The sequence below is a fragment of the Oculina patagonica genome, chromosome 1 (genome assembly GCF_052425735.1).
Source record: "Oculina patagonica isolate OP01 chromosome 1, crgOcupat, whole genome shotgun sequence".
NCBI lineage: Eukaryota > Metazoa > Cnidaria > Anthozoa > Scleractinia > Oculinidae > Oculina > Oculina patagonica.
Genome location: NC_135758.1, coordinates 31,254,266 through 31,265,119, shown reverse-complemented (window position 1 = coordinate 31,265,119; position 10,854 = coordinate 31,254,266). Strand labels below are relative to the sequence as shown.

The 10,854-nt window shown below is 37.6% G+C and overlaps 3 protein-coding genes across 3 annotated transcripts in view; 1 reads left to right on the top strand and 2 right to left on the bottom strand.

Moving 5' to 3' along the window:
* LOC144664105 (uncharacterized) overlaps positions 1 to 10,854 on the bottom strand; it is a 108,367-nt gene that overhangs the window by 41,412 nt on the left and 56,101 nt on the right. The gene's annotated exons all lie outside the window — the stretch shown is intronic.
* Positions 500 to 3,216, bottom strand: LOC144663960 (polyprenal reductase-like). The gene is made up of 3 exons (XM_078525062.1): positions 3,019 to 3,216; positions 1,686 to 2,020; positions 500 to 1,377 (listed from the first exon to the last, which is right to left on the bottom strand). The coding sequence occupies exons 1-3, from the start codon at positions 3,192 to 3,194 to the stop codon at positions 983 to 985; spliced, it is 906 nt and encodes a 301-aa protein (XP_078381188.1). The 5' UTR covers positions 3,195 to 3,216; the 3' UTR covers positions 500 to 982.
* On the top strand, positions 3,262 to 10,596 carry LOC144663972 (vesicle-trafficking protein SEC22b-like). The gene is made up of 5 exons (XM_078525071.1): positions 3,262 to 3,441; positions 5,284 to 5,384; positions 5,960 to 6,120; positions 6,345 to 6,491; positions 8,307 to 10,596. The coding sequence occupies exons 1-5, from the start codon at positions 3,367 to 3,369 to the stop codon at positions 8,459 to 8,461; spliced, it is 639 nt and encodes a 212-aa protein (XP_078381197.1). The 5' UTR covers positions 3,262 to 3,366; the 3' UTR covers positions 8,462 to 10,596.

The following is a 10,854-nucleotide window of genomic DNA, read 5'->3' as shown; positions in this document are numbered from 1 at the left end:
ATTTGCTTTGTGGCCATTGGATATCAGCCATACTCCAGCCAGTCATTTTCTAGCCCAGTGAACGAGTGTGAGCGAGTCACAAATGTTTTTGGTTTTACTTCTGATTGACTGAGAAAGTGGCATGAGTTTTTTAAACCAATCACTAAAGGTAGTGATTCAAAACCAAAGCAAATGGGAATTTCTTTCAACTCTCAGTACAAGTGAAAACCACTCTTCTTTGCACACTGACAATATTCCCTCAACTACCAACACTTAACTTCAACACTTCCATTTCCATACATGGCTGTGATTACTGTGATACTTTTTGCATCTGTTTTCAACCATGAAACACAGGGATTCCGAAAACAAACTGGTTGTACCTCATCCACGAACTAACTTTATGAAAAATAGCTTTATTTACAGTGGTGCAACTCTCTGAAACAGCCTACCCTGCAATCTCAGGATGATAAAATCCTTTAATCAATTTAAAAGCAAAGTTAGACACGGCATTCATGGAAAACAGGATTAGTTTAATGGATTTAGTTCTTCAATTTTTATTAATTAGTATATTTTGTATTAATTTTTATTAGAACTGTAATTACTAGTATCAAGCTGATGATTTTACAGTCTATAAAGAAATGTAAATAAATAAATAAATAAAAATTCTTCATTGAATGTCAAAATGTTTCTAGTGCTTTGGTTACCAGGAGGTTCAAGAAATCGTGGGTTCAAAGAATCAGTATTCCACTTAAATACTGAACAAGAATACATTATGCTACATATTACTTTTGTGAATATTGTACACATCCCTGACCACTAAAGATTTTTTTTTATAAATTATCGGTACACCGGTAATAATAATTATTATAATAAGCCTACTTTTCGCTCTTGCACCACCATTTAGTTATATTTCAACTGGCAGTTGCAGCAGTTAATGCAGTAAATTTGTTCAAAATCAAGTTGCTCATTTGATCAGACCTGAAACAGTAACTTCAGCCACTAGCTAGTATAGAAAAGGAAATATCCTGTAACGATTTTGGGGGTACTCCTTGAATTTCTTGTTGTACCATTTTTGTGTAACTGTGGCTCCAAGTGAAAGATTCTGAATGGTGAATAGAAGAATCAGACCAATATAGATGTTTTGGCCCTTTTGTATTAGAAAGAATGAAATGTAAATCAGGATTTCTGCCAAGTAATGAGGGCTGGAAACATACTGAAACCAGTCTCCATAAGGAATTCTGTACACTTTGATGGTTTGTTCATTTGCAGAGTGTCGCAACTTTGCCAGGATATTATGACAGTTCCACTGATGCCAGCTTGCCCATAAGAGCACTACCACTCCAAAACACTGGTACCACCTGAAGGCATTCAAAGAATGTATGCATGAACTACACCAGTCTAGGAAAGACGAAAACAAAATGAGTGAGTTGAGTATCAGATTTCTCTTACTTTTCAAATATTTTACATTGATTTTCTTGGAAGAATCTGGCAAGTTTTTCATCTGGTGTTATTTCTAAGAAGCTGTTTTCCTGAACATTTGACCGTCTAGAATTCTTTTGATTGCATGACAAAAATGATTGCTGATATATTTAGCTTTCTTTTTTCACATGGAGTTCAAATAACTTGGGGGGGGGGGGTTCCTGGTTTCAACCATTTTGTTTTAAACCTTCCTTCCCAAGAAGATTAAGAATAACTGTTATACTCACCTTTGTCTATTTTCTCTACTCTGAGAAATGATGCAGCCATGGCAGTTGCGTCAAACACATAGAAGAATATACCCACTAAGTAATGTGAGATGTGAATCCTGCCTGTGAACACACTGATAAACAAACACTCAAACAATCTGCGACCAGCCTGTGCCAGCAGAAGAAGCAGAGATACAAGAACAGTAAAGCAGTCAACACGAGGAGTGTAGTTCAGGTCCAGGAGCTGAGCAAAACTATCTGTGATTGAGGTGTTATTGAAGAAACAGTGGTTTATGAGCATCAACAGGAGAGCACATGACAGAGAACTTCCAACAACATAGAAATGAGTGAACCAGCTGAAAAATATACATACACAGCACAAATCAGTTACATTACACTCTGATAACTTTTGTTGCCTCATTTATACCAACACTTGTTTAACACAATGTTTTCAGTCTACAGTTTATTATTCTGCGATAAAGAATGTGAAAAAAATTAAGATTGTCACACGGTTAGGCTCCTTGCAGTAATATTTCAGACCAAATTGGCAACCAATATCTGACTAAAAGCTGCCTCGTCCTCTCCCCCTGGGGGGTTCTCCCTATAGCGGACTAAATAGGGACGTTGCACCCAAAAAGGGTACCTTTTTCATGCTGTAGATAAATAAATTGTTAGGGATTTCACAAGTTGAAGTATACAAAAGGTAGGGAAAACTGTCATTTCCTTTATTAAAGGATCTTTAAAAATAACTCAAACAGATCCACCAAATGGTCGATTTATTTAAGTATTCAAGTGAAAAATTAAGAAAAAAAATTAGTATCCGTTCTGAAGGTATGTGAACTTAGGGGTACCATTTTCCTATCAATGAAGGTTTCTGTTGACAATGGCATATTGAAGGTTAGTCCGCAGGATGGAGCCACCCTGCATAAATTTTTTTCGAGTAGCCCCAGGGCTCATCCCCTGGCACTGTTGCATTTCGTCAGTGAAAGGCAGGGAACTGGGAGGGCAGAGTTTTCCAAGTGCATTAGGCCTGCATCTTCAAGGACACTGCATTCCAACCAAGGAGGGGCAGGGACAAGCTTAAGGCAGAACGAAAAAGTTCAAAAAATCTTTAAGACCATCCTCTTCCAACACCTTACCCACCCACCCCCTGCAAAAAAACCTCTCCTGCTTTCATTTTAAGATCAGTATTAAAAACATTTTTCAACGTTCATATCGTGTGATCGTTTACATAAATCTTTGTTCACGTCCAAAAGTTATGAACAACAATAATGACGTTGTCATTACTTGCTATATTTAGCTTCTGCAATCTCAGCTCTGATACACGTCACCTCTGACCCAGAAGTTTCCTCACCTGTTGGGGACATGAAGATACTGAGTCCATTTGGCTTGTTTTGAGTCATGCTTAGTTTTACCCCATTCAAACAAGTCATAAAGCCACTCTGGGATATAACTCTCCATTATGTACAACATAATTATAAGAAAGCAACCTAAATTTAGAAAAATCAAACCCGCCAAAAGAACGTCCATTTTGAGTGCGCGCCTGCAAGTAACTCAGCGGTCATTCAAAACAGCGTAATACGCAAGCGCAATCCACGTGTACTAAAAAAAAGTGTACAAGTTGCAGAAACTAGCTACTATCTACTGGTTTTTTGGCCTTTTCATTTTATTTCAGCAAGCAGAAGGACATTATTTGATCAGGATGGTTGTAATGACAATGATAGGCCGTGTTATTGACGGCTTACCACTAGCAGCCTCTATGCAAAGTGATCAGGATGTATGTATGCCATGTTACTGATCGCTAACTCTCTCTTTTATAATCTGTGCTGTCAGTGTTCTCTAAACATTATGTTTCAACTATCGTTCCGTAATTGCCTTAAAATACCTCTGGGTATTTACTGCTTTCGTAACAACATTCAGCTGTTTCAATGAATCTTAATACAGTTTGAGACTGGCTTCCACATAATTTCAATAGATATTTTCTGGCTACTGTACATGAAAGTAAGCTTAAGCTTATAAAACATTTAATATTTACACTTTTCCCAGGATATTTGTTTACATTTTTTCCATTTAAATCTATTCTAAATATTTACTATTGAAGTCTTTATAACTATAAGCAATTTTAGAGACAGACGTGCCTGTCTGTCTGTCTGTCTTTCTGTCTGTCTGACTCACTGTCTGTCCAAAAAAAGTCAAATAAGTTGAGTTTTGACGAGTGGAGAGAGGTTGAACTGTTCGATTCTGCTGGGCTAGCATCTGGTTGCCACAAAGCATTTATAAACAACTGAAATTAGTTTCTCTGAGACATTCAAACACAGAAGGAACTTTCTGTGTCCATGGGGCAAGTGTTTCTCAGAAAAAAGCGACCAATAAAGATAGCTAGAATTCAGGTTACTAGTCATACAGCATTTGGTAACAACCCAAAACTAAGAGAAATGCGCTGTTTCCAATTGTACTCAACATGATTCAAGTTTTAAAACTGGATTTGCTCTCAAATTTTTCTCAAGGTCAAGGCGGCATGCTCATGTGGCAGTCTAAAAGTAAAGTTCAAGTAGTTGTTGCCCCAGGGAGGATTTCAGTGTTTGTTTCTTTGCCCAGGGAGTTATAATGGTTTGAGGTAAATGGATGATACATTCTCATCCAGTCAAAAAAGGCCTTTGGGTTACAGGATATAAACAATATTTATTTTGATGTAATGTATATGAAATAATTGATATATGAACTGCGGATGGATATGAAAGTGATAAATGATCATCGCAGTGGAAATTCACTGCGATGATCATTTATCACTTTCATATCCATCCGCAGTTCATATATGAATTATTTCATATACATTACATCATTTCACTCCTCTCACGGGTAAAATATGAACTCACAATTGACCTTGCTCCCAATGTGTGGCTTCAATAGCTCAGTTGGTAGAGCATTGCACCGGTATCGCGGAGGTCACGGGTTCGAATCCCGTTGAAGCCCTGAATTTTTTTCAGGCTTCTTTATTCCAATTGCTTATATTGGAAATTCACTGCGATGATCATTTATCACTTTAATATTTATTTTATTGAAACCTCAAGATGGGCTAGTCTGAAAGCCTGCTGAATCTGGTTGGCTGTTGAAAACTCGTTCATTTCTTCCACAATCTGTGGCGCAGGTCTGCAATAGAACTGGAACCAGGATTTTCTGGTTCCGGTTTTGGAATACCTAGTTTAGAGCCATTGAGTTTCCTGGCCACTGCTTATTCATTCCCAGTCGTCTCTTATGTGAATATTGCAAGATGCAATGATGGGAAGAAGGAAAGGCGAGAGACAACTTAAAATAGTTGTTGCCCCAGGGAGGATTTCAGTGTTTGTTTCTTTGCTTCTCTTCTTCCCATGATTCCCTCCATGTTCAGCTTCCTAGACTTAAGAACTCAAAAGACGACTGGAGACGATTCAGTGACCACTGGACAAGGGGGAAGCTGGCTCTGGGAACGAGAGTGTTAGGGCAATAATCATTATTGCCCTAAGAAAAGGAGCATACGTTCACAGCACACTCTCTCAGAGATAGTCACAGGCGTTGTTACCAGTTATTTCTGGAAGGAAATTTACTAAATTGAAATACATTTTAATCTATATTCTTTTAGACCACCAAGGACTACCAAGCACAAGCCAAGATGTTGTTCAGAAAACTCACAGACCACTCACCAGCAAGAAGTAGCATTGAAACTGGGCCAATGATGTTTCAGTGAGTATTAATTAATTAGGAAAAAATCATGACAGCTAAATGTGTCATGCTTGTGTCATGTAGAATAATATCTCCACTATTTATCACCGAGCTTGAAATCTACCAATTTTATTATTTACTAAAAAATTAAGTTTTCGTGAATAATATATTTTGTTTGCAATTAGGCGCCAATTGAGAAGCTATTTCAAAAACTTGTGCTTCATGTTTTATCGGGGTTTCCAAACACTCGAAAACAATAAAAGCACTTGGCCTACGGCCTTGTGCTTTAATAATAATAATAATAATAACATCTTTTATTTATACACGAGATGTGGTCGTGTTTAAGTTACCTAAGAATCTTTCATCAGTTTTCTCGAGTTTGGAAACCCCGATGAAACACTCACACTCGTTTTTGAAATATTACTTAAATTCCATGAGTTTCCGGGCCTGGAAAATGAAATTCTAAAATTCCACGACTTTCCAGATTCTCCATGACCTGTACAAACCCTGCTGCAGAAGTTTAAATTGAAATGCAGAGTTGAACGTCTATGACATTGTCAAGGTAGTGACTGTTTTTCTTTTCCTTTTCTCAACAGTTACATTATCGAAAATGGTGTGTGTTTCCTGACATTAACAGAAAAGACATTCTCCAAGAGAGCAGCATTTAGTTTTCTTGAAGAGTTATCCTCTGAGTTTCACAGGGAGTTTGGTCACAAAATTGCTACAGCAACTAGACCTTACTCATTCATTGAATTTGGTGAGCATCTATCTACTACTAGTTTTAATTTCCTCATTTCATGCTCTTTCAAGAGTCTAGTCAGGTGAAATTCTGATAATCGGGTAATAGTAAAGCACTGACAGAAGTCTTTTTGACGACTAAAAATATATTAAGCGGAGCTTTCTACAAATTCAAAAAATTTAATTATCAATGTAAAATAACTGCCATATGGTAAAGTAAGTAACTTCTTGCTGCCTTTTCAGATACATACATTCAAAAGGCAAGAAAGAACTACCAGGACTCAAGAACAAGAAGAAATTTAAACAGATTAAATGATGAACTCCACGATGTACAGCGAATTATGGTTCAAAACATTGATGATGTTCTTCAAAGAGGGGAACAAATTTCAGGTAGGTCTGTGAGTTGCAAGGGACACCAGTCAGGCTAACAAAAAATAAAACTGTTTGCTTGCGGTTAGTTCACTACTTTTCACTTGCATTTAGATCCACTCCTGTTCGCTTGCGGTTAGCTCCACTCCTGTTTGCTTGCGGTTAGCTCCACTCCTGTTCGCTTGCGGTTAGCTCCACTCCTGTTCGCTTGCGGTTAGTTTCACCGCCTGTTCGCTGGTAGTTACCTCCAACTGTTCACTTGCGGTTAGCTCCACTCCTGTTCGCTTGCATTTGTTGGTTAGGGTGACACACTTACAGTGATAAACTTTAAAAATTTGGTTTATTTTCCATTAGTACCAAATCCAACTCAGCATATCTTAAATACTCTACATAAAATGCAACTTTTGCATAATTTTTGCATTATAATAATATTTGTGACATTTTTGTAACGAACAAACCGCCGACCAGTGACTTGGTCACTTGACTCGGACTCAGAGTTGACTCGGCCAATCGGTGAACTTGACTTCGGGTCAATTTCGGAAAGAAAAGTAATAGGTACCCCCTAGGAGTACAATTTGGGATTAATTGTACTGCTCTTGACTAATCACAATCCAGTAATTATGCTGTGTGTACTATAAAGGAGAAAATACTGTGAAAATAGTAATGAGCTAGGGACCAAAACCACTAATAAAATAAAAAATACATATTAAGTGACAGGTTAGCCTGCGAATACAGCCGCTTCTCATTCGCGTCCCGCAACGAAAAGCGAAACACGAAGAAAGACGTCTGCGATTCACGGCCAGAAATTCCATACTGATGACGTAAATCTGTCCAGAATCCGGACAGGAGCGCTGATTGGTCAGCTAGTTAATTTACATAATGTATGCGAAATATAACACTTCATGACACGAACGATAAAAAACCAGATGTTATTGCGGACTAAAAGTTGACCGGGGGAAGGATCGTGAAACTACACCAAAGCTATACCTTAGAATTTCTATAATATCTATAATTCATATGTAATTGGGAAACAAAAAAAAACTGCTTTATAATAAGATGAACGACCTCAAAGATGTACAGAAAGGACGCGCCACAGTGGCTGTTAAAAATAGATCAATTTTGTCACCTAACTTTTATTGTTGACATAAAGGCAGCCGGCAAAACAAATAAGCAACAAAAATGTGAAATACAGATAGCCTCAATGACCTGAACCATCCACAACCAAAGAATAAATGCTATAGAAAAACAGAATTTTAATTTGACAAACAGCGGGGAAAGAAACACGAACTCAGAAGAATTGTTATGATCGTTGCGGTATCGGTATTTACGGCCCAACACCTCCGAGAGTTGCACTCAAGTTCCAAAACAATGTCATCTAGTGATTTCGCAGCTTATTTTTCCACATTTTACTAATGTGCAACTCGTATAGGGATTTCTAATTTTCGCGATGAAGTTGTCCGGTGTAAATGACCCCTAAATGTGTCCTTGACTGCCTTGAAAGTGTTTGTGATCAAGCAAGTAATGTGCGGCTGAAACAAAAAATATAATTATGCGAGACCAACTGCGTGTGGTGTGGGAAATCTAATTAGTGGTTAACGTCATCAGTATGGAATTTCTGGCCGTGAATCGCAGACGTCTTTCTTCGTGTTTCGCTTTTCGTTGCGGGACGCGAATGAGAGGCGGCTGTATTCGCAGGCTAGTGACAGGTCTATATTAAGTGGGTGTTGACCATAACGCAGGGTTCAACAGTGAGTTGCTTTTTACACTTGTGTACATTATTTAAGCTTGTTTTCCTCAGTGAACAATAAATTCATTCCCCAGTCTTCCTTTTTTCAGTGTTAGATGACAAGGCAGGAAATCTAAGGTTTCAGTCTGAAAAATACAAGAAGGATGCTACCTACTTAAATCTCCGTTCTTCCTACGCCAAATATGCAGCTGTTGGAACAATTTTTGTAGTGCTTATGATTTATGTTCGATTCTGGTGGTTCTGAGGAATAGCACACTGCTTGTTTCTGCAATAGAGAGCTTATATAAACTATAATTATTATTATTATTGTTAATGAAATCTTACTGGCTAGCCATTTCTATGAAATAGTAGTTAGCCAGGTAAATATGCAATTATATGAAATAAAGTTATCATAAACCTCTGTGTTACAGGGCTGTCATTAAGTTTTTAAGCAGCCGTTTACATTTAAGTTATCGTCCCTTGCATTTCACTCTATATGCAAGTGTAACATGACATCAATTGACATCTTCATCAGTAACATCAAGTGAACTCAGCCATAACTGGTGTAAGTTATGGCCCTTAATGACAGCCCTTATATTTTAAAAACACTGTACTTAGTGACCTACACCAGTACAACCCCATTGTTCTCTTTTGCGTCCAGTCTTTGTTAAGTGTGAACTCATTTTCCTGATCAGCGGCTGGTTACTAAGCCTAGTGCCTTTACTTAAAGAAACAACAAACTGACTACTTTGTTTGGCCCAAACAAAAATCTTTAAGCCCAATTCTAATTTTTGAGCCCCACTATTAAGGTGGCCACTTTATTTATTTAGTTACCGGTAGCCCATTGGTGGTCAGGTTATCACGGTCCTACGGTATTGAGTGCAGTATATGTGTTTCTGCGTCACTAACAATTTGAAAGTGTTTCTTCTTACCAAAACTGACCAAACATAGTACGTGCAATTCTTTACAGAGCATTTCACAAAACTTTTGACAAGCGGTTTGGGAAGTTCGTTTGAAACTTCTGAAGTTCGCCGCGAACTTGGGAATTTCATTACGTAGTTGTCAATCAAATTGCGAACTTCGAAACGAAGTTGCAAATTTCACGTGCAGCTAAGTTCGCAAGTTGCGAAGTTCGAATTGCTTTCAACGAGACAGTTCCAAGTCTTCCGTCTATTTTCGATTGTACTGACGGACTTGGCGAATTGTATTGCTGTGTTTAGGGGCAAAAAGGAAGAAAAACATAGCAGCTAATGTTTGAATTACTCTCAGCGAACGGAATTATTTACAAGTAGACTTCAGCTGAAACGTCTCACTTCGGATCAAGTGGATATGATGTTTTCAAAGAAACTAAGCTTACCTTTCGATGCAAAAATCGCTGATGTATCAAGTTGATTTGCTGCAGGAAGAATCACCGCTCCCGATTAATTCGAGGTATTAAAGAGTGCAGAGCGAAGAAATATTTGTGAAACTAAAACCAGCGGAGAACTGCAGTCGAAGGTGGAAATGCGCAAGGTAAGTTCAATGTTTACGTATTTTTACCACCGAGAAGTTTCATTCATTTTTGACTTTAGTCTATGACAATTAATTTTCTTTCTATTGTGGCATTTCAATCGAAAATAGACAGAAGACGTACTTGAAAGCAACTCGAACTTCTCATCTTGAGAACTTAGCTGCACGTAAAATTCACAACTTCGTTTCGAAGTTCACAATTTGATTGACAACTACGTAATGAAATTCCCAAGTTCGCGGCGAACTTCGGAAGTTTCAAACGAACTTCGCAAACCGCTTGTCAAAAGTTTTGTGAAACGCTCTGTAAACATTTTATAAATACCAATGAGGTAGCACACCTGAGAGTCACATGTGGTCTCTGATTAACTCATGCTTAGTTTAATTTGGTCCCTTATCAAATAAGTCAAGGAAATGGGATTTGTTTTAATTAGCAAATACACATTTTAGCCCCAGATGAGAAATTTTCAATTCTTGTACTTCCTGATCAGATAATTTCATGATCAGTGGGTATGTCATCTTTTTGCCATCACAGGATGCAGCATGTTCCCTATTGAAACATGCAAGCTCAAAGAGTTACCAGAAGAGGTTTCATTATGAAAATAATGTTACTTATTACCCAACTGGGGTGGTAAATCAAAGCAAGCTAAGGATTTTATTGATTATTACTGTAAATAGATATTGATTTATCATTAATGTGTTGTTCTAAAAAAAAATTCCATACCCCTCCCACAGAAGATTTTTGGTTTGCACTTCCCCACCCCTCTGGAATTTTCAAATAAGCTTCATACTTTCCTCCCTGCCAATGACCTTCCTTGGGGTGTGTATGGATATTTCCTGGAACTGTGCAATATTGTTAATTACAATAAAATTCAATAAAGATTTTGCAAAATGCTTTCTTTATTTTTCAAACTCAAAGGGCTTGAGGAGCCTTAATGGGGTCTTAATGGAGTCGTCGATAGTTAATGTCTTCTTTCTTAATAATTATTGCATCAAATAGTAGAAATGTGGGGAAACAATTACATCTAAAAGTACAATAATAAATTGTGGCAAAACAAAATCCCCCCAATAGTAAGTTGCAACAAACACAACTACCAGTTAACATACAAAGTCAATATTTTGAGCTTACATTTGCACTTTTCAAATATCAAA

What these genes read in the sequence shown, in the direction of transcription:
- LOC144663960 (XM_078525062.1), bottom strand. Translation starts at nt 3,194, where the DNA reads ATGGACGTTCTTTTGGCGGGTTTGATTTTTCTAAATTTAGGTTGCTTT. An exon ending in TATCTTCATGTCCCCAACAG is followed by an intron (nt 2,021 to 3,018) that starts GTGAGGAAACTT and finishes TATATTTTTCAG; the next exon opens with CTGGTTCACTCATTTCTATG. An exon ending in AGTAGAGAAAATAGACAAAG is followed by an intron (nt 1,378 to 1,685) that starts GTGAGTATAACA and finishes CGTCTTTCCTAG; the next exon opens with ACTGGTGTAGTTCATGCATA.
- LOC144663972 (XM_078525071.1), top strand. Translation starts at nt 3,367, where the DNA reads ATGGTTGTAATGACAATGATAGGCCGTGTTATTGACGGCTTACCACTA. An exon ending in CTATGCAAAGTGATCAGGAT is followed by an intron (nt 3,442 to 5,283) that starts GTATGTATGCCA and finishes ATATTCTTTTAG; the next exon opens with ACCACCAAGGACTACCAAGC. An exon ending in ACTGGGCCAATGATGTTTCA is followed by an intron (nt 5,385 to 5,959) that starts GTGAGTATTAAT and finishes TTTTCTCAACAG; the next exon opens with TTACATTATCGAAAATGGTG.